General features: G+C 40.6%; 1 protein-coding gene across 1 annotated transcript in view; it reads right to left on the bottom strand.

The window, feature by feature from the left end:
• The window catches only part of ATRN (attractin), a 262,010-nt gene that overhangs the window by 35,807 nt on the left and 202,041 nt on the right, over nucleotides 1–24,162 (bottom strand). Inside the window, 1 exon segment of the mRNA XM_038398370.2 lies at nucleotides 18,176–18,254. Within this exon segment, the coding sequence (XP_038254298.2) occupies nucleotides 18,176–18,254 (79 nt within the window).

The raw sequence follows: 24,162 nt of genomic DNA, 5'->3' as shown, positions 1-24,162 counted from the left end.
ACGGGACCTCCCTGGCCTCCTGATTCCCTGATTAGCCTGCCCACTCTGTCATTCAGGCTGACCTGGAGCATTGGCCTCTCCCCATTGCTCCTAGGGACTGGCAGTCTCAGGGTCCCAATTCCCCTTTTAGTACTGGGAGCTAGCGACTAAAACACCCCACTGAATGTTAGTAAGGGGGCAACAGTCCCCTTACCCTAAGTAGCTCTTCACCTCCCCGCCACGCCCTTTTTTCCCCCCAGCCTCTCCTCACTTGGACTCTTTCTCTGTGCTAAAAGTTATAGTTTTTACAGAAACCTCCAAAAGATAAAGCAATTGAAAACAGTACAAAACAAGAAACAAAAAGAAAACAAGGTAAAAACTTTACTTTAAATAAATCCACTAAATTAATTATTTTCATCCTTCAGCAGTGCAACAGCTGGAATTATTCCTAACTTTCTTGAAGATATGGTTGCCAAGCAACAGAAATGCACACTCTGCTTCTAATCCTAACCACTCACTAATATTCGAAACATGGGCTTTTCTTATTTCCATATAGCAGAGTTTTAAAATAATGTTAAATATAAAGTAATGCAAAATTCCTTGTTACCAATTAATACAATCAATTTGGCAAATATATTTTTTATCAATTTTTGTTAAAAGTTTTAAATAAGGTAATAGCTTGTATATTCAAATGTTTAACCCTTTTTATTTTTGTTTGCCTTACTTTGTATTGTTATATATATATATATATATATATATATATATATATATATATATATATATATATATATATATATATATATAAAGTGGTACCACACCATTTTAATATTATGGTTGGGGTATAACCATCATACCACCATTTTTTTCTTCCAAGTTCAACAAGGTCTCAGTTATAAATATATGTACATATATAGTTCTGCCTCAACAAATAATGCAATTGCAAACAAAAAGAATTCTCTTTTATTAATCACAGTTTTGTTTTCTTTTTTAATTTGTTATTCAAAGAAAAAAATGTAAGGGGAAACCTCAACATTAAGGTAAAGAGAATATTAACAAAAATGTCAATTTCTTGTTTGCACTTTTAAAAATAGTTATAAGAATGAGATAGCAAAAATGTTTAAAAATAACAATTTATGCATAAAGCTAACCAAACAATTTCAACAGGTTTCCACGTTTTCAACAGGTTTCCACCTTTGGCTCCCAAACACAACGAAGCATCATGAAAGTTTAATACCCTCAAAGTATTTGCATGGACCTGTATTTAAAATTTATTTTGGTTTAATTTTATAGTTGGATTGATTTTATATGCTTTTCTTTTGTTATGTTATGTTAATGGAAAGCAGTGGTTGTTAAAGTTTGTGCTTCTAAACAGTATATGTATGTGTACATATGACACCACCTTACATACAAGCATAACCACGTTTTTCCAGTCTGATGTTTTGTATCACAAGCAAATTAACTCTAAAAAGCTTGGTAAAAATTATGTTATTGTTATTATGTTTTGCTGACACAGAATGTTCAGCAGGGGGAAAAAAAGCAATATACCTTCTCGCAGAAGGTTGTGAGCATTTATTTTAGCAGTTAAGCACTACATTTAGTATAACATATTAGTAATGCACTTCAAATGAAAATAAATGTCTATACAACAATTGCAAAAGTATAGCTTGAGTTATAAAAGATTTGGTCCCTATTATATTGTCCCTATTACATTGTAAACAAACTAAGTTAAACTTTGTATTAAGTTTGGGTTACTGAAAACAAAAACAAAAACGGAAAAACAAAAAAAACTTTACTACGTTAACTAACAAAAGTTGTTTAAGTTGCATCCCACAGACCAAAGACACCAGAAAATATCATATCCTGAAGACACCTGAAAATATCGGTATACAGTGAAGAAACCCCCCAAACATCAAGAAAAGAAAAATGAAGTGCTTTATAAATAGGAGACTGGTCAAATACACTCTATCTACCATTTATGGACAATTAAGTTAACCATCATTAGCTGGATCAGGATAAACTGTCAATTAATTTCAACTTGGTTATTGTGTAAAACAACTATTATTGCTATACTACTGTATTATCGTTGTACTGTTGTATTATTGCTGTACTGTATTATTGCTGTACAACATTTACAATGTGCATAACCTTGATAAACTGTTTAACCAACACACAGGTAAAAATCAACTAATCAAATGGCAGCAAACAAGATGAAGGCAAAGAGAAACAAAGTGCCTTTAAAAAAAATTGTGATACAGTAACTACAAATTAGGTATATAAATTCCCTGTTAGTACTGGTCACAAATTTGGGATCAGTAACACTGCATCCTAACTGAGACGCATGTTATTCAAAACAATTCTGTTCCGTGTCTGGGTACCAATACTAAATCCTTTTAGCAATATTTGAGAAATTGGTTACTGTCCATTCAGTAGGTTTTCTGAAAAACAACATCCATAAAAACAACTGGATCTGTGATCAACTACTGGTGTATCACAGAGCAATGCAATCCATGGAATAGAGAAGCTAGCAGTTCCCGTTTCCTGCCCAGCAAAGCTTACAAGAGGTGATGACCAGCAGTAAGGGTAACCTATAACTTAAATGGGCAGTACTGTGTAGTAACTAATTGCAAGACATTTATATATAAAGGCCTCATTTGTAGTGTCACTACTCCAAATTTCTGTTTTACTTCTCATATACATAATACTGTGGAACACACTATAGCAATGCCTATCTCAGTATTTCAAAACACTCAGGCTACCACTAACGATGATACAGATAATAACTGCAATTGCCCTAATTGGAGTCAGAGTAGCAGCCGTGTTAGTCTGTATTCGCAAAAAGAAAAGGAGTACTTGTGGCACCTTAGAGACTAACACATTTATTTGAGCATAAGCTTTCGTGAGCTACAGCTCACTTTATCGGATGCATTCGATGAAGTGAGCTGTAGCTCACGAAAGCTTATGCTCTAATAAATTTGTTAGTCTCTAAGGTACCACAAGTACTCCTTTTCTTTTTTCCTAATAGGAGTGTGTTTCTATCTGTGACACCAACGTAAAATGGCCAGAGTACAAAATACCAGATTGGAAAAACATGGTTATGCTTGTATATAAGGTGGTATTATATGTACACATACATATATACCCATATACGCTACAAATATATACGCCATAACCATATTATTCAAATATATTAATTACTTGGGAGAGCCTCTAAGGCTCAATCATAATACTATGTTTCTCAGTCATGGTCCCGGGCCTAATATTCCCAGGCCCACCATAAGGGAATTAAAAAAAAATTGGATAATAAAATCTGTCCATCAGTCATACAAGAAAATGTGCAGACTAAAGAGACAGGCATGAGTGTATGGATGGTAACGTAAGGTCTGCTGTGGCAGCTATCTGCGCAGAGCTGGGGCAGCACACAGAGGGAACACACGCACGCATCTGACTGTTATCAACATTGGATAGAGCAGAGCACCACACTAGAGATGTCTGACAACAAATGCTTGAAAGAAAAGATATTTTATTAATAAATTCCTTGCGGGCCATTGACTGACATTCTGTCTTGGAAAAGTTCTGTAGGTTGGCTGGCTTATTTCTTTGTTGTGTTCTTTTGGTGGTCGTGGGTTTTGTGATTGGTTGTGGTTCTTTTTTTTCCTTTCTTTTTATTTATTTTGCATGTGTGGTACTTCTTTCCCTGGCTAATCCCAGGGGGAGGTTGTACACTACTGATACTCATCTGGGGACCACGCAACAGAGATGGGCTCCTGGTACATACATCTCAATTGTGAAAATAGCTTGTTTGCTGTCCCCAGGAGACTGAAAGGCTGCCTTGCCCGTTCCCTCAGGCTGGCTAGCAGCCAAGTAAATGCTGTAGGAGCAACCTGGTACGACTTGGACCTTTTACTTAGGAAATCAGGACTATTTTGAACTTGGGAAGGGATTTATAATTTATCCCTCTGTAATCCCACGACAGTGCAGCTTCATGGGGAGTGCAATCCTCGTATGCCTCTGGTTACAGGCTGCCTGAAATACTCAAGCTTTTAATGTGGAGGCAGTTTGGGGTGGCGAGAGAGAGACCCTTTCCTGCCTTTCAGAGTGAGCCCCTTTCCTTGGCAGTGCAAGGGTTTATGGCTGATGATCAGAAGGCAGAACTCCCATTCTTCTGCTGCCTCAAATCCGAGCCCTTTTCACTGGCAGAGTGAGGGTCCTTGGGCTGAAAGCGAGACAGGCTCAGTTTCCATGAGGCTGCAAGCTGAAGCAGCTACAGGCTTCTCTGCTTGGCCAGACATATTGCAGGGTGAGGGAGGGCTACTGAGCATGTTCCCTGCTCAGAGAGAGAGACTGTGAGAGAGACTGATGACAGAGACAAACCCCAGCAAATGCTCCCTCGGGGGCAGAAGGCAAAGGAGAAAGCGCTTTTATCTCCTGACCTTCACCTCACTTATTTATTAACTATACTAATTGCTGCTTTGTGAAGCACATGCTTGCCTTTGCCTTTTTGGGACATGGAGTCCGAGTTTTGCAGGACTTACCTCAAAGTATCATAAGAACCCCCCAATTCTCCGAGGGAGGAAGAGAGCTGTGTAGGTACCGTTTCTTTTCCCAGGGATTCTGGGATGCCATTTATAACTTGGGGGGTAGCGGAGGGGGGCGCGGGGAACCAGTAGCCCAGAAAGCCCAGTAGCCCACTTATTTTGTTACACCAGGACCTACCCCAGGTTGGCTAGTTGAAGTATGCATCCTCAGAGCCTCTTCCTATTCTGCTCGGTCTCCTGGTCAAGTTTCCCTGTCGTGGAATCATGGCTTCTTGGAGAGTTGGGGCCACAACATGCCTGTCCGACTTGGAGCCCTGTGCCTTAGCAAAGATAGGGTTGGCTGGTTGGGTGCAGGCTGGGCATTTTTTACCTTCTTCCATGCCTGGGAATGCTGCTTCATATACAGAGCACCTTTTGGATTCAGCCCACTGCTCTGGAAAGCGGAGCTCAGCAGGGAGGCGCTAGGTGGCTCTGACCGCCACAATGTTCAGATCTCGGACCAAGAGAAGGCTTGAAAACCAAAAAAAACCCCTTTAACTGCTCAGAAAACAGCTAAAAATAACATATCTAAAAGACAAGGACAGGAGAGAAGCAAACCGCCATTTTGCTGCTGCAGAAACAGAAGATCTGTCAGCAAGCAGGAGACAGGCTGTGCTGAAGCACTGAACCTCCTCTGGATACTGCAGACAGGAGGGGAATAGCCCATACATATCAAAATTGTGGGAGACTCTAGGCTGCAGAAAACAAGGTTTTATCTACCTTGAAAATGATCTCTCCAGCAGCTTAGGCAGCCTTATGAGTCCTTGCCACATTTCAATATAAGAAACTTGCTTCTTTTGCTACCCTTCTTGTCTGCCCCTTTTGCATTTTCTGCATGGAAGCTCTATACCTCCTTTCCACTACAGAATGGTTTCTTTTTAATATTCAATTCCAGGAGCTTGGGAATTTATTCATACATAAACCCAGGCAAGTCCTCAAGCTCTCTCATTAGCAATTCCTTACACTCAACATTTTTAACTCTCAACTGATTCTAGATCTTCTGTCTGTAGGGATGTTGATCTTCATCAGCTTTGGGGTGAATTTTGTTAACTCACCAGATTACTCTTTATTGCAGTTTTTCAGTGTCGCTCTGATCTGGATGGAGCTCTGTTTTACAATGATGTCCAACACCCACGTGCACACACTACACTCTCTTCAAGTGAAATTAGATTTTTGCATTTAGTTCATCTTGCCACACAAAACAGCAGTCATTTCTCTCAGACAATCCCTGTGGTTTCTCTCCTCTTTCATGGCCCTCTGTACAAGGCTGCCCTGGAGCACCCGATGGAGACCAGTAGCTTAAAGAAATTTGCCTCATCAGCTCTGTATCTCTTTGTAATTTTTAAATATGCAACACTGGTGCAAATCTATCCAGTGGAGGGAATGTAATAAATAGTTACAGTTACACACAGGCTTCAAAGGAAGTTTTGCTCTGTGTGAAATGCTGAAACCCAGTTTCTTCCTGATTAAAATTCTCAGGTAGACAGTAGCATCAAAACGGACCTGACCTGTGGTCTGTTATTTAACACTTTAAGAAAAAAAGATGATGAGATTTCAGATTGTGCAAGCAGCACCAAACTGCTGACCCTATCTTAAGTGGACAGTTCCTATCTTCCTATCACACAACACACTAAATTTAGTATATTTGAGCAGAAATCTGCTCTCCAGAAGGCACAAACTCAGTCCCCCTCATTTCTTAGAAAAGTCAGTCTTTTCCTAGGGAAAGACTGATGCAGAATGAAAATATCTCCTTCTCACTGACTAATCTTTGATAAATACCTTCAATTCTAGCACCACCAAACCAAGTAGGATGCCCAGGTGAAAAATATTCAAATCTCTCTGATCTTTCCTCAAAGCCCAGCGCAATGTAGAACGGGGTAATTTAATCAAAGATCTAAAACCAAAAAATAAATGGCCAGTGTGAACTGGTGGATTCCCACTGGTACAGGGAATTTGGCAGATGTTGGTTGAAGTGATTTGGCCTTCCAGTTAAGGCCTCAAAGTCCACCCTCTTCTGGGGCATCAAGTCCAACAAGTCTTCCATCCTGCTCCTGGGGTCCACTACAGCCCTCCTGGGCCACCTTTTGCTCAGTCTCCAACCTCAGCTGGCAGCTTTGAGGAGAGGCACACAAACACACAGCAGGCAGCTCACACGGGAGTCACCCTGGTCCAGAGCTTATTACAGGACCCAATCTGCATGCTGTGGCTCTCCACCTTTCCCCAAGATCTCCTGGAGGAGTAGTCCTGCTCCCTGAAGCTCTTACCCCAACTGGGCTACATGCTTGCTTTTATAATCACCTGTTCCCTAGCCAACCAGTTTTAGCTCAGAGCTATCTGAGCCATTAGAAGTGAGGCTGGGCCCCAATTTGCCTTAAAGCACCAGCCAACCATGACAGACTGATTCGAATGCACACACAATTGCATGCATATATTTTAGGCTCTAAGAAATATAAGATGTGTAGCTACAATTCAGATATTGGGGTTTCAGAGTAGCAGCCGTGTTAGTCTGTATTTGCAAAAAGAAAAGGAGGACTTGTGGCATCTTAGAGACTAACACATTTATTTGAGCATAAGCTTTCGTGAGCTCCATCTCACTTCATCGGATGCATTGGGGTTTGATTCAAAGTTTGAATGCATACGGTTAGTCTGGCATCTGTTTATGTGCATACACAAATACCTATTTTTGTGCACACACATCAGGTATTACCCTACATTAGTCAGGCATGCACCAATGTACATGTTCTGTGGTGCATGCCTAACTCTGAAAAAGGTGTCCCACGGTGTCTTTGAAACCTGCAGTTCTCATTTGATACCATGTGACAGAATTATAGTTTCCAGGCTACTGACAGTCACTCTTCGAATTTTAATTCTGTAAATAGGATACAGATAAATGCATAGATACATAAAATATAACTACCCCACAGAGAGGATCTCTGTTTTATCAGAAATAAGCGAACAGCAGCATTTGGCTACAATTGTGTTAGGTACTATGCATGTCAACAAATAAATTTTCTCGGACACTTTCATCATCACTGAAAATTAAGATTTAATTCCCTGAAGCGGTGTTTGTATTAATGTTAGCTAATTAGTTTTGTAACTGACTTTGCAGCCTCTGTTAAAAAAGAGAAGAGGAGGGAATTAATGTCCAACTGCTTCTCACCAGGCATTTCCACACTTCAAAATATAACAAACCTAGCAAGTAAAGCTGCTGGGAATTTGTCTCATGCTGAAATGACAGTGCCTCTTTACTTAATCAGTCCTGGATTAAAAAAGTTATTTATCATAATCATGCCCAATAGGAGAGGACACAAAAGCTGACCTTTAATAAGCCAACTAAGACGTCATTTTTAAGAAGGAAGAGAGGTGCACCGTACATATAAAATACAAGACATACAATGACAAGACAGCACCTTTGATTGACTATAGAGCTTTTATCATAATAATGGAAGAACGTACATCTGTCACACATTTTCCATATGGTCAAATTAGACACTTGTACTACTGGCTCCTGTTGTCATACAGAAAGATCTATTCCTATGAAAATGCAACAGGCTGAATGAAAAAAGAAGTTGTGCTCTCGCTAGTGTTAAACTCTCACCACAGCCTGAAACATTGGGCTGCAGCTCTCTTCCAGTATATATCAGAAGCAGCTTCTTTATTAATATATCAAAACTTCAGGTATAAAAAAGTATGTGCAATTGCACGTCTGATTTATTCTTTCAATTGCCACTATGGTACATACACATCAGAAACTTACATGTATAAATTGTCAGCCATAAATGGACACCTGCAAGTTCAACTGTGCCGCATGCAATTAGCCTCGAATCTACTCCCGAATCTCTCTATACGTTAATTTTTTTGCTGGTCTTCCCTCTACAGCCTCTTTCATTTCTTCTACACATTTTTTAAGATGGTGACCAAAAAGCAAATACAGTATCCACAGTGAAGATTATTTAACATTTATATTGTGTTGGAGCTTAAGAGCCACAACAAGGATGGCTCCCATTCATAGATTTCAAGGCCATAAGGAATATCATGATATCTAGTCTGATCTACATCGCAACACACCACAGAATTACACCAAGTGATCCCTGCATCAAGCACATAACTTGTGGTTGAGTTAGAGCATATCTGACAGCCAATTAAAACTTCATTTAAGTTTTCAAGTGATCGAGAATTCACCACATCCTGACCCCAGATAAATTGTTTCAATGTTTAATTATCTCATTGCTAAAATTTTGCACTTTATTTCTAGCTTGAATTTGTCTAGCTTCGGGTTCCAGCCCCTGGAGCTTGTTCTCTTTGTCTGCTGGACTGAAGAGCACTATAGTATCAGATCAGGTAGTGTGACAGGGTCAGGCCAGATGGTTACAGGAGAGTGATAGAAGGCAGATATATTAGCTCCAGGTTAAGTAGGTCCCTTTCCCCTGGTAACAGGTAAGGTTCCAGAACAATCAGGAACCTTCTGGAGACAATTAAGACTGACAGGCTGATTAGAACACCTGCAGCCAATCAAGAAGCTGCTAGAATCAATTAAGGCAGGCTAATCAGGGCACCTGGGTTTAAAAAGGAGCTCCCTTCAGTTTATGGTGTGTGTGTGAGCTGGGAGCAAGAGGCACTAGGAGCTGAAAGTGAGAACGCGTACTGTTGGAGAACTGAGGAGTACAAGCATCATCAGACACCAGGACGAAGGTCCTATGGTGAGGATAAAGAAGGTGTTGGGAAGTATCCCAGGGAGTTGTAGCTGTTGCACAGCTGTTCCAGGAGGCACTCTAAACAGCTGCATACCACAGGGCCCTGGGCTGGAACCCAGAGTAGAAGGTGGGCCCGGGTTCCCCCCAAACCTCCCAACTCCTGGTCAGACACAGGAGGAGTTGACCTGGACTGTGGGTTCATGAAAATGGCCAAACTGAGGGCTGCTGTGAAGCTCCAAGGCGAGTAAATCAGCTAATAAGTGCAAGACCCATCAAGGTAGAGGAGGAACTTTGTCACAGTAGGTTCTTGGTCAGGCAGGTTTTACATAAGAAAGGCTATACTGGGTCAGACCAAAGGTCCATCTAGCCTAGTATCCTGTCTTCCGACAGTGGCCAATGCGAGGTGCTTCAGAGGGAATGAACAGAACAGGTAATCATCAAGTGATCCATCCCGTCACCTATTCCCAGCTTCTGGCAAACACAGGCTAGGGACACCATCCCTCCCCATCCTAGCTGATAGCCATTGATGGATCTATCCTCCATGAACTTATCTAGTTCTTTTTTTGAACACTGTTATAGTCTTGGCCTTACAACATCCTCTCGCAAAGAGTTCCAAACGTTGACTGTGCGTTGTGTGAAGAAATACTTTCTTTTGTTTGTTTTAAACCTGATGCCTATTCATTTAATTTGGTGACCCTAGTTCTCATGTTATGAGAAACAGGTACTAACACTTCCTTATTTACTTCCTCCACACCAGTCATGATTTTACAGACCTCTATCATATCCCCTCTTAGTTGTCTCTTTTCCAACCTGAAAAGTCCCAGTCTTATTAATCTCTCCTTATATGGAAGCTATTCCATACCCCTAATCATTTTTGTTACCCTCTTTTATACCTTTTCCAATTCCAAAGCATCTTTTCTGAGTGAGATGACCACATCTATATCCAGTATTCAAGATGTGGGTGTACCATGGATTTATAGAGGCAAAATGATATTTTCTGTCTTACTATTTATCCCTTTCCTAATGATTCCCAACATTCTGTTTGCTTTTTTGACTGCCGCTGCACATTGAGTGGAGGTTTTCCAGATAAGTCATTCTTGTAGCACTTTCTTGAATCCTTTCCAATTCATCAACATCCTTTTTAAGGTGTGGACACTCCAAGTGCACACAATGCTTCAGTGACAGTCTCATTAATGCTGTATACAGTGGTAATCCTACCTCCCTACTTTTACTCTATAGTCCTCTGCTTATATATCCAAGGACCTCATTTGTTCTTAGCCACCTCCGTGCACGGGGAATGCTTGAGTAGTTGGTTATTTGCCATGACTCCCATCCCTTTCAGAGACACTGACTTCCAGGATACACTCCCACATCCTATGTGACCTACATTCCATTTTCCTGGATGCGTGACCTTGCATTTGATACTATTAAAACATATCTTGTTGAAATAAACCCAGAAGGCAGAAGCTGACCTTCTGAAAAGATGACAGGTCTGATAGGTATGGTGAGGGGTCAATGGTGGAGGACTTTGAAAATAAAGACAAGAGGTTTGTATTCAGTGCACTGGGGGAGGAGAAGCCAGTAGAGGGATTTTGCATGATGTAGTCAGAGCAATGAAGATGACTGTAGCAGCCACATATTGAATGGATATGAGGAAGCATCAAGGTCAGAGGAGGAGGAGGTGGAAAATGGTGGCAGTCAAGCCTCGAGATGATCAGGGCTTGGACAAGTTTTGGCAATGTGGGCAGAGAGAAAAGATCAGGTCTTGGAGATCCTGGGCAGGAAGGGGCAAGAATTAGATATGGCCTGGTGCATGGGTCAAAAGGGGGGGCTGAGTCAAAGATGCAGCCAAGATTAATTATCCCTATTGCTCAGGTCCATAATGTATGCAGTATTATTGTACCTGTGTTGGTCCCAGGCTACCAGAGAGACAAGGTAGGTAAGAGAAGATCTTTTACTAGAACAACTTCTGCTGGTGAAACAGATAAGATTTTGAGCTTACACAGAGCTTGTCTTCAGGTGCAGGAAATTTACTCAAAGCTAACCTCAAGATGGAACAGACTGTTTGGCATCAGTAATTAATATGTTTCAAGGGACCACTCAAGACAAAGTGGCCCATTAACACTCCTCCAGTCACAGGGAGGCTGGGAGGGAAGCAGCTGAGAGGGGTTGTTAGTGGGTTATATATTGTTGTAATAAGTCATAAATCCAGTGTGTCTATTCAGTCCATGATTTTTAGTGTCTAGCAAAGAGATGAATTTACGCTCCCAGGCTCATCTTTTGAATGTGTTGTGCAGGTTTCCTTTAAAGGATGAGGACTGATAGGTCAGATAGAGAGTAATCGCTTTGTGAAAAGTGGTCACCCAGAGGTACAGTGTTTTTGTTTGTTCTGGCAGGGTCTGGTGCTGCTTTGAGTTGGTGCGCTCTGGTCTGTGGGGAACTTGCTTCTGATGACGAGCTCTGAGAGGTTGGGAGGTTGTCTGAAGGCCAGAAGAGAACGTTCAGGAAAGATTTCTTTCAGGATGGGATCCCCATCGAGTACGGGTTGTAGTTTAATGATATGCCTTATGGTTTCCAGTGTGGTAGGTAGATGATAACTCGGGGTGTGCGGTCAGAAGTGGTTTTATTTCTGTATCAAAACAGGTTCAGGTAGAATTGATGGCATTGGGTAAAATTTTCAGAAGCACCCAAGTAACTTGGAAAAAATTGTACCCATTGTTAGTGATAGAAATAGGGAGGTTTTGGCCACAATCAGGCTCACTTGATGGCGGGACATTCACGAGGAGATATGGCAAAAAGAGAGCAAGAGTTTCACTTGAATGGAGGAAGGTAAGTCTAGAGTACAGAGGCAGATACGCAAGTCAGGACTAGAGAGCTAGTTGTCAAGATTATGTTTGTGGATAAGATCACCCAGAGATGGAAGTAGATGGAGAAAAGGAAGGGGCCAAGGATAAAGCCCTGGGGCACTGCATCAAAAGAGGAACAGGAGAAGAGGATCCTGCACTGTACATGGCTCTTGAAGAAGCGATTTGAAAGACTAGAGGGAGAACCAGGATAGGATAGAATCATGAAAGCCCAAGGATGACAATTTCAAGAATAGTATTGTTTGGTGGTGTCACAGACACCCGGAGGGGTCAAAAAGCATGTGGATGAAGTACTGGCCCTGACATTTAGCAGGGAAATGGGCCAGTACTTCATGGAGACCCTGGAGAGAGCTGTTTCACAGTGGGGAGAGCGTGTGCACGGGGAAAGTGGGGATTGGGAGAGTGCAGAAGCCAGATGGAAGAAGATAAGGAATGGAATCTGAGGCCTGGAATTTAAGATCGCAGTTACAGATGGATGTATTAACTTATAATGCCACTATCATATTTTGTGCAGTATTCTCTATCACCACCTTGATACATCTTAACATGTCACTTTCCAAAAGGCATGTCATAAAGGACAAATGATTTCACATACCTAACAACCTACCATGTTTCATTTCATTCTAAGCTTCCTAAAAACAGCCTGTTTCCATATCCCTCTTTAAAGTGTCTAAAAATATTTAGTTATGTTGCTCACTGGAGAGAAAACAAGTGCACACTTTACAACCCTCTATCTTCTCTTTTCTAGCCCTATATAACACAAAAGATATGTAACTGCATGCAGAGTCCCTAGTTTTACTCCAAAACATGTTTCATGTCACACCAGAACTGCATTCTTGACAAATGCTTAAAACTCCTTTATTTTGCTAGGAAATTTTTTTTCTCCACTCTGTTTTCACATCCCAAAGACACCTCTTGGCTTCATGAAGCTGATGCAAGTCAGTGCTGACAGGTGCATGGAGCTGGTCACAGAGGATTAGAGACAGACTGTCCTTGCGTATTTTTAATTCTTTCTAGTTTTTTCCTTTATCTTCAAATGTCTCAGAATATCTTGGAACAGATTCTGAATTTGCATTACAGTGCTCTCTCAACAGAAGGTGATATAAAAGCATTTGGTTACAACCTGGAGTAAATGTTTTTGCTATAAATCTGTGCTGTCCCTCCTAGCTGCCTGGTGGTTAGGTACCCTGACATTACTTCTTTATAAAGGATTCAAGTCATTTATTTTCTCTTAAATAATCAAGTTTTCAGCATGCAGCACCTGATTTGTTTGAGGTCATTGCTATGTCTTCAAAGAGCTTCCTCCTCTCCTCCCCCTCCTTGGGGTTCAGCTTCTGCCATATGCTTTTCATCCAAATGTGTACCTTGACCAGGCAGAGATATTAGTTAGGTCTGGATGATATTTGCACTGGAAGTAAAAATGATGTACAGCTGGGTATCATCTGCATCATGCTGGTAATGAGACCAGAGTATCTTAGAATTTCATACATGTCCATGTGCACATTTAAAAAGAATGGGGAAAGTCATCCTTGTGTGACTCCACAGATGAGCTGTCCAGTTTCTGTATGCATACTGAAATTAAAGACTGGGCCCATTTCAGAACTCACCTGCCAACCACTGCTGCATCTCAGAGGAGACAGTAACATGCCATGGTCTCAAAATGAAATACTGCAGAGAGATCCCAGAGGACGACTATGGCTGTCCTTCCCTTATCCAGGGGCAGGAGGTGGCCATCCACCAGCACTGTCTGTCCCATGACCTGGCCAGAACTCCGACAGTAAAGGGACTAAAATACTGGCAGAATTAGGAAGCAGTTAGGATTATCTTGCCTAAAAATGGGAGATTTTACATTGGACCATAGACTGCAAAGTCTGATGGGGCCAAAGATGGTTTCTTGAATTGGCCAGACTATGGCAGGTTTTCCTTTTAAAAAAATGGTATTGACAATCTGTCAGAAGAAGTCCGACTCTAGATACTCCTGGGCACATTTCACCAGATACAACAGGCATGGAACTGAATCACAGATGGGGACTCAGCTTTCATTGTCTTTTAGAGTGTCCCGCCCCAATGATGTGCCAAATGCTGAAGTGTGTTTTCTGTCTTGAATTCAATATTTGTTGTTAAAGACTGTATGAAGGTAATCCTGTATGAAGGCAAGTAGTCATTCAGCTGTGAGGCATCTGGGACTGAAACTGATTTGCTATTTGGGAAAACACTGCAAGATGGAATTTAGCTGCTGAAATGGAATCAGAACATAGTAATGGTCATACTGGGTTGGACCAATAGTCCATCTAGCTCAGCATCCTGTCTTTTGACAGTGGCCAGTGCCAGATGCTTCAGAGGGGGGTAAATAAAATGGCAATTTTGAATGATTCATCTTTGTCATCCAGCCCCAACTTCTGGCAATTGAAGATTTAGCAACACCCTGAGCATGGGTCTGCATAAGAGAAAGGTCTCTTCTCTACTATGGCTGTAGCATAGTATATTTCTGTTAAAATTCTAACTGAATCTGACAGTTTCAGAACACAATTGCTTCAGATTCCTTCTTTCCCACTTCATCTGACACATATCAGAGAATCATGGTGCTCTGCAGTGGCTAAGAGATGGAGGGGGGAGGTGTGTTTATAGCAGTGGCTAGTGACTGGTCCTACCACCTCAAAGTTTTCATACTCTGTGACACAATGATTGGGTAATGTTTTCACAGAAGTGGCTCTACTCCCAAGAAACCAGAAGAACCGCCATGTCTAGAGACAGAACAGAAAAATTTAAAACAAGGTGGCAGACTACCAACCTTACAGCCATTCTGAGTGAAAACCCATTAGAAACTGTGTACATTCAAAGACCTAGAGACACTGAATTGATATTAATTACTTCTTTATTTTAATGGTTCATTTTTAAAGATAGCCCTGATATGACTGTTTCTCTGGAACCAACAAAAAAAGTTCTGGGGTGCTATCCCAAAGTCTAAAACTTAAAAACAAACTCTACACAACAAAGGAAACAGGATCACGGGGTGGAATTCCATCTAAGTTCTAATCCCAGTCTGAAGATAACTGCCTCTTACTATGCAATATCTGATAAGTGACTTCACGAGGAAGGCCTGAAAATTGTACCACAGGCTGGGTTTAAATGAGTTTCCCGAAGTTTTACAACTATTTGTTTGAAAAAAAGGAAAACGCAATGGCACAGACATATAGGCCACAACAAGGACCGAGACTGATGATGTTTTTTAATGAAGCCCATTTTTCGTGAATTCTGATTCAGTGGAACAGCTCTGTACATAATTGTGGCAGGCCCTGCTCACTCCTGCCTCTGCTTAAGTCTGCAAACTGCTCAGAGACAGTTTTGCTGGTAAAACATCTCAGGCAGTTTATTTACAATATTGGTTTCCACCACCCTATACACGATACAGCATTAAACCTACAGAGCTAGGGAGCCCAAAGCACCTGAAGAAAGCAGGGAAGAGCAGTCTCTCTCCCCCTCTCTTTTCCTGCTTTCCCGCTTGCTTCCTGTGCCTTTTTTATCATTTTTCTAAGGGCCTAACTAGCCTCTTCATTCGCCTCAGCCCATCAATTGGACACAGCTCTAAAGTAATTAGAGTTGCTGTGACCAGAGTGCTGGTTAAGCTGCTGTTACCCAGCATCCGGTCACAATAATAAGGAATTAAATTCCCAATTTGTTTCAATGAACTACAGTGCACTGCATTTTCCTTGTAGCATACTGTATACAATACAATTGTATATACCGTCTACAATAAAAACCACACTTTGAACTAGTAGAACATCTTTCCCCTGAGGATCCAAGAGCACGTTATCAATATTAAGAGTATGGAAATGATAACTTGACTATATTATGGTTTCACTGAATACAGGGAAGTCAAATAAAGAGAGAAGAGAGGGACCTTTCAGAAAAAGAAAATGCTGACAAGCTGTCTATCAACCGTAATCACATTTGTAAACAGAATATAATAAACTTAGTGTAATGCTGAGATACCGCTTCACTTTCATTTGTGACTTAACAATGTCCCCACTCCCAAAGGATAACTTCACACCAGTGACATTTTCCATTTAAGCTCTCATTAAATGTCTCTGCTCCAGGTGGAACATGGTATATTTCTTAGCCTACATTCACTATAAACCCTGATTAACATTTCATTCAAGAAGTCAACAGGAAATTTTCCATTGAACTTTAGCTTTCTTTCTTGCTAAGAAGTTGAAGGGTGGGGGGAAAAAAAGATGATCTGTGCTAAATCTAGCTACCTTCGGAGAGCAGGTGAAGTTTCAATTATTTAAATTATATTAATGTGTACTGTTAATTTGTTTGAAAATATTAAGTGACATTATCATTAATGTCAAATCTCAAGTAATAGAAACAGCATGTTACGTTTGACAGAAGAGGAAGGGGAAAAATAATCATGAAGCAGGCTATTGTATCAAATAATTAGAATGGGCATTCTCAAATCTAGCAATGATACTTTATTTACATACTTTACAGTGAAATTAAACCAAATGTGGATCCTTGAAGATATGCAGGAAAATAAGCACTTATCCAGAACTTTAGATCTTCAAAGCACTGTAAAAATTAATTCTCAGAACACCCATGAGGTAACTACACATTATCCCCCCATTGCAGATGGAAACTTAAGCAGATAAATGAAATGACTTACCAAGGACAAACAGCAGAGACGAGATTAGAACTCAGAACCTCTAACTAATGATTCTGTGCTCATTCCTTAACACCCTACTATCCTCTTTCTTTCCTATCAGACATTTCACCCACTGCTTCACCAGAACAAAATTATACTACCACTCCTATAGCACCTCCCATTTGAGTTCAAAGATGCTTTATAGATATTTATGAATTTAGCCATAACACCCCTGCAAAAGATAAGTATGACTATTCTTATTTAAAGACAAGGAAACAGAAGCACAGAGAGGCTGCACATGGCCACATAGGAAGTTTGTATAGTAGTTCGGAATGCAACTCAGACTAACCTGCTCCAGGTCCTGTATTTTATGTGGAGACCCATCCTTTCCGATTATAGCGGCACTCCATCATATAAGCAAAGACATGATATGGCATGTAGCATCCCACATTGTCATATCTATAGTTTGTTTTCCTAGTATTATACTTTTGGAATAACATAAGGTTGAGAGAAAATAACTATATATTTGCACTTTTAAAAATTAAAAATATATTTAAAAAAGTAAAGAGATCTGACTGATCGAAGGAGTAGCTCACAGGACTGGGTCTTATGATTCTACATGGCAGCCAATTAGCCAAATGTTAGTAGACAAAGGTAGCATGTTTACATGTGCAACCCAGATTGCAAAATTAGAACACTTTACTGAAAACAGCAAAAGTTAGTATGGTGAAAAGTCATCACACGTTTATCAGACATACGTGTATGAAAAGTGCATTTCCAGTGTGCTGTGATGTACATTTCATATTCTGCATGCAAGAAAGGGAAGATGGGAGCCTGGCTGGGATCCCCATAAAGTGGGAGGAAGAGCAATGTTATGGTAGCCTGGGTGCCTTTTTCAAAAGTGTACCCTTAACCCTCAGCTATTCCCCCTCCCCCTTAGAGTTACAATATTCTCCCTCAAACCACTGATGTGGCCTACAACTTTAAAGTGAGATTAAAGCCATTCTGCTACAGAGGCAGTTAGAGGCAGGAGCTAATTGTAGTTGAGCACTCCAGCAAAGGAGACGGGCTATAATAGCAAGTTTCTGATTTTCAAATTTCTGAACTGACTGGAAAAAAAAATATTTCTGCTATACACTATTTTTGTGCTTACAAACTCTGGAGTCTGAGTTTCTGGAACACAATATGTTCACCTGCCATACTTAGTGCATGACTTAAACTGCAGAACCAGGATAGCAACATAGGATAGCTTTTCATCAAAATGCTAATCAATGTGTTTTATTATATACCTCTGCAAACAGAAGTCTATATGCTTAACTGAAGGTAAATACTGGATGTGTATGTCTAAGTACATGTAAGAGATGCATAAAAGTGGCAAAAAGTCATTTAGAGAACATTCAGTACTGTCATTTGACCTGCCTCTCTTCGTCGTGATGCCCAGCAACTTTGTTTAATCTTCCAAACCACGGCAGCTACCAGGAGCAAAGACAGGAAACAACTGTAGAGGAGAAAACACAAATACTTACTGTCCCCATTCAGAATATATCAGCATTTGAAAGCTATAACAAAATAAAGGCTAGTCCTCTGATGAAAAATGCTGTAACAGTGCAAAGTGCTTTGCAAACATTAAGTCTCATTAGGTACTACGTCCACTTTACAGAGAGATAAACAGGAGACACAAAAAGGATGTTAAAGTGACTTGCCCCCGGTCACTCAGCAAGTCAAAACAACAGAGCTGTGATTAGAATCCAGAAATTCTATTAGTAGTTTAAGACAATAAGAAGACAAAACGTGAATCATAAGGATAATGCCATACAGCAATCTTCAGCAATATTTATTTTAAACGAGAGGTTAGCTCAAAAAAGGAATAATTTAGTATTCAATATGTACATCGGACAAAACAAATATTTTTTCAAGTTTTAAGTGAAATATTTTAGCAAATTAAACTATGATTATTGGAATTAGGTTTCAAACAAAGAGTCCGTATCTCAGTGTTACAGACATCATCAGACCTTACTTTCATTAGCCTATATTGAATCCCAACAGGGAGTAACAGAGAAAGATGCACAATTTACATTAACTGTTAGGGCTTGCAACAACAAACGTTTGTTTTGCATTTTTCATCTCAGATGACATCCATTTTCCAATATAGCAGAATTCCAAAAACACTTCCTCACATTTAATCTGAGGTATTCAATTTTGATTTTACGTTGGTCCTCTGCAAAATCATATGAAAGTCACTTTTCTACAGTTATACAAGAAAAATTCAGACATAAAAGTACTTTTGAAGTTTATTTTATAGCACCTTATTGGTCCTACGCTTAATTGTGATATATTTATTATTATTTATTTCATTCAAGTACAGAACGAAACAACATGCTCCACTCCCAAACCAGGAAGTCATTTAGATTAATTTCTTGCCATCAGGACAAAGAAATGCACACGCATACAGTGGTGAGCTGCAGCCAGTTCCCAGCGGTTCTCTAGAACCGGTTGTTAAATTTAGAAGCCCTTTTAGAACTGGTTGTTCCGCGAGGAACAACCGGTTCTAAAAGGGCTTCTAAATTTAACGGGCCAAAAGTGGCGCCTTAGGCGCCGACTCAATGGGTGCTCCAGCCCTGGAGCACCTAAGGGGAAAATATGGTGGGTGCAGAGCCCCCCGGCAGCTTCCCTCCCTACCTCACCCCTGGCCCGACCCCAACCCGCCTCCGCCTCGTCCCCTGAACGCGCCGCCCTGCTCTGCTTCGCCGCCCCCCCACCCCAGGCTTTCCGCAATCTTCGTGCGGGAAGCCGGGGGCAGGCTGAGAAGCAGGCAGCGGCTTCACACTCAGGCCCAGGAGGGAAAATAATCTACTGATATATTTAGTGAAGTGTAAGAATAGAATCTGCATTACCTGAAAATGGCATTTCTCCCGTGAAAAAGGTTAGATTTTGACTAGCTGAATTTTTGCATACATCACACTTGAACAGGCACAAGTAAATGATGGAATAGCAATCTTTTTGAGCTCCAGAGGTTGTCCTGAGGCTGCAGTTAGCTTCCCGATCATGAATGCTACAACACTTATTGAATGGTTTGGTAAGCTTTTTCCTCCGTAACAAGTTTGCCATTCCCAAAGAACCCCAAAGGCTCTCTGCAGGGCACAGCATTCACTTTATCACAGATGCCTACCCACACTAGGACTCCCTGCAAAGAGAAATAAACAAAGGAGCATCCAACCAAAAATGGTGGAACTGAGACAACATGCTGAATCTTCACTCTTCTATAATGCTGCTTATTGTTACATCCTATCCCCAATCCTCCAGTTGTACACTGGTTGTTTAGACTACAGTCCTGGGGGTCAAATATCTTTTAACCTTCCTGTCCACAACACCTAATACAGACACTAAGTAAATAATATCCGAAGGTCTGCATGATACCTCTCAAGACTGTGTCTAGGCCAAAGCAAAGTCTGTATACTAACTGTAGTTACGTGGCAGGCCATTGGGCTAAAGTTCTGGTTCCAACAGCAACTTTCAGCTGAAAGCAAATGTATGGCACTTGGCTTATGGAGAACAGCTCCCGTCATAGATGTCCTGATTTTGCCATGACCCTTGATATCGCTCATTTCCCAAGGGAAAGAGATCTAGAGTTTTAGACAGTTCAGCAGCTCTTGACTGTCAGGACTAGGCCAGTCCCCTCAGATGGATTTTCTTTCAAGTCCTAACTGATCTTTTCAGAAAATTTCTCTTGGAAATGAGGGACATGGCAAAGGACTGTCAACACTGTGTAATGCAGAGCATAATTGGGGAAGCTAACAAGAGCCTCACAAGAATGTAGGTTGGGACTAGGAGATTATGCCATTCCTTTAATTGCTCACATCTGTTAAACGTTGTTAATGGAACCCATATTTAAAAGCTCATTTGTCCAGTTGGAAAAAAAAAAACAAAAAAAACCCGATTGTGAATGAATTAGATGATCACTGTCATACAACAACAATCTCTAGAAGACATGAAGCATTTTTTAGAACTGTACATGTTGGTTTTCTCTTTTGCCCTTTTCTATATCACAGCTCCTCTTTTGTTTTCATTGCTGACATCATAGAAGATTAGGTTGGAAGAGACCACAGGAGGTCATCTAGTCCAACCCCCTGCTCAAAGCAGGATCAACACCAACTAAATCATCCCAGCCAAGGCTTTGTCAAGCTGGGCCTTAAAAACCTCTAAGGATGGAGATTCTACCAGCTCCTTAGATAACTCATTCAAGGACTTCACCATCCTCCTAGTGAAATACTGTTTCCTAATATCCCACCTAGACCTTCCCCACGCAACTTGAGTCCATTGCTTCTTGTTCTGTCATCTGCCACCACTGAGAACAGTCTAGCTCCTTCCTCTTTGGAACCCCCCCTTCAGGTGTTTGAAGGCTGCTATCAAATTCCCCATCACTCTTCTCTTCTGCAGACTAAATAACCCCAGTTCCCTCATCCTCTCCTCTTAAATCATGTGTCCCAGCCCCTAATCATTTTCATTGCCCTCTGCTGGACTCTCTCCAATTTGTCCACATCCCTTCTGTAGTGGGGGGACCAAAGCTAGACACAATCCTCCAGGTGTGGCCTCACCAGTGCCGAATAGAGGGGAATAATCACTTCCCTCGATCTGCTGGCAATGCTCCTACTAATACAGTCCAATATGCCAATATCATAACCAAGACTATTAGAGAAAAAGTATAAATAAAAATTCAAAATTAGGACTAGTTATGTGATTTTTTAAAAACATTTTAAATGCTACACTACATTTTGCAGAGGAACAACACTGATAAGCTTTTTGTACGGTCACAAGGAGGCAGCAAATACATGTGAAAGATATAAAGCCAATAAGGAAACACGTATTCCCCCCACTGCACTGCATCTTTCAGCAGCACGCCTAAAAGAGTAAAATGCAGTGTTTACTTGGTACACTAAAGGATGTCATTTAATGGCAAAGCTGCAGGACCAAACTGAAAGCAAGATCTCTTGGGTTTACTCAGAGTAAAATAGTCTGAAATAGTTAACAGCATTATACTGTTATTTGGAGAGGTCTGCTTTCTGCCAACATCCCCGTTTCTTCCACCTGATCACAAGCAACACCACAAACACTGAACTAATGGACTGTATTCTCCAGCATTATTAACATGTGTCAGTCATGTGTATGCTCACAGAGTCACTGCTCTCTGCACTTCAACAAATGCTGCTGGTTTGCTTTACACACACGTGGCCATGTTCTGTATTCCACTCCTCATTGTGAACTAAGATCATTCAACAATTTCAAAATGCCCCTATTTCAAAAACAATACAAACCAACTAACTCTCCCTGTGTGACTTACTCCAGCTTCCTTCTGGCCTTAGCTCTGTCGACTCCACTCCCTTCTATCTCTGTTCGTCTAGCACCAGCCTCTTCTGTCCTGCAACACAATCTGGCCACTGCTGGTTTAGGTCTTTTTTTTGCCGCTCCTGCCACCCTGAACAGCACCTCTTCTCCATCTTTTCTCCACCTACCTACATCTCTTAAAGAGGAGCACAGGAGTGATATTCCTTCTGCAGTAAAAGCCACAGTGCATTTTGAGCGCTATTGAAAAAATAAGGCTAGACTGTATGTTTAGCACCGGTACCTGACCCACCAATGCTGCCCACTCTGAGAACTCTGAAAATAATGATGTTGAGCACAGTTTAAGACTAGTTCAATTTTTCAAATTGAGGAGAGCAAAAGAGAAAATTGAGGCAATAGCTAAGCGTAAGACAATGGTAACTGAGCTACTGAAAGACAACTATTGGGGATTTTTTTTAGCCTCTATGGGGTGAAAAGTAAGACCCATGCTCAGGACTAGATCCTAGCACATTTAACTGAAAGTCTATTTTTAACTCTCATCTACAGCAGCTACAGAAAAAAAATCGTCATGCTTTATATTAAGGGTACATTTATAGTTTATAAAGGGTTAATAAATGATTAATAGATGTTATAAGGATATTACATGAGTTGTGTGTGTTAGATGCTTATAGGCACATCAGAAGAAGGTGTTACAGAAGGTTATAAGTAACTTATTGACTGCTAGACTCAAATTGATTAACCATTTAAGTGTCCATAATTTATTAACTTCTTATAATCCATAAGTGTATCCTTAAAATAAATTCTGACTAAAACCTCAAACATCCCAGCTGCCTCTCCACCTCTCTCGCTGACCTCCTTTCTGACAGTTTCCTTGCACTCTTAAGTCTCCTTAAAATTCTTATAACTAGTAAGTTTTCATTTTTACATGACACTGGAGAGGAAAACACTGTAAGAGGAATCCTGACAACGAGAGGAGAAAATCCAGCTGGCACATTAAGGCCCAAATGACTGAACCACCCTATGATATTTATCAACATTAGAATGGCTAGTAAAAATGACAGTTTTAAATCTCAAAATATACTGCAGCTTTGGCTCTAATATGCCTTCGTGTGTGAAAGTCAATTTGTGATTTCTGAAAACATCAAGATGATTGCTAGAAAAACATTTCAAATTATTCTGATGAAGTGGAAACTATGTAAGTGCTATCTGAAAGTAACTTTTAATGTGTGGAGAATTATAGGTCACATTTTAGCTGTTCCATGTATTAAAATCCAAACAAGATAGAACCAATACATAAAGCCTGAGTGGTTGACTGTATAAAGATGCTAGGCTAAACAGACGGGTTAAACAGCTTCTTTAGTAATGCGTGCATTGACACTGCACAGCTGGTATTTCCTGAACTGCTACCTGATGCTAATAGCAAAGGAGGGAAGGACCTAATTTACAGATTAATGAACTTTCTTTATTGTGAGAGACACCATAAGGGTTTAACAAACCATCACCCACTTCATCTTGAATATTTGCCATTATAACAGTGTTAGAGTCTGGTACACTCTTGAATTTTATCATTCTCAGCAGGATGACTGAATCAAAAATACCTTTTGGGTAGGAAATTGTTTCATCCTCTTTGACCTCGCTCAGAAAATACACTGGCCATTTGAACTTTGAAAAGGGTAGTTAAACCTACTTGCAAAGTCCCCCTAGTAAAATGAGAACAATCCTGCAATATCTAGGAAAGATACCAACCTTATTTATAGTTAATGACTGAAATAGATTTACATGAGTGGCAGCACACAGGAGAAGCAGCCATGAAAAGCCTGCCTCTTTATTCACAGCCTGAGCAGAATGTCCTATTGCCAGTGCTGCTGCTCTTCTGCCCATGATACCAGAGAGTAAACTGGTACCCTTCCCCACATACAAGGATTTTTCCCAGGAAAAGTATCAATTCTAACTAAATATTTATAAAATATTACTATAAATTTATCCTTCTTTCATCTAGTGTCTTGTCTTTCTATCTCAAATTTCTCCCATTACATGCAAGATCAATACATGCCACATCCATCATT

Source organism: Dermochelys coriacea, chromosome 4, assembly GCF_009764565.3.
Source record: "Dermochelys coriacea isolate rDerCor1 chromosome 4, rDerCor1.pri.v4, whole genome shotgun sequence".
Lineage (NCBI taxonomy): Eukaryota > Metazoa > Chordata > Testudines > Dermochelyidae > Dermochelys > Dermochelys coriacea.
The sequence above is the reverse complement of the archived record's forward strand: the minus strand, read 5'-3'. Positions and strand labels throughout refer to the sequence as shown.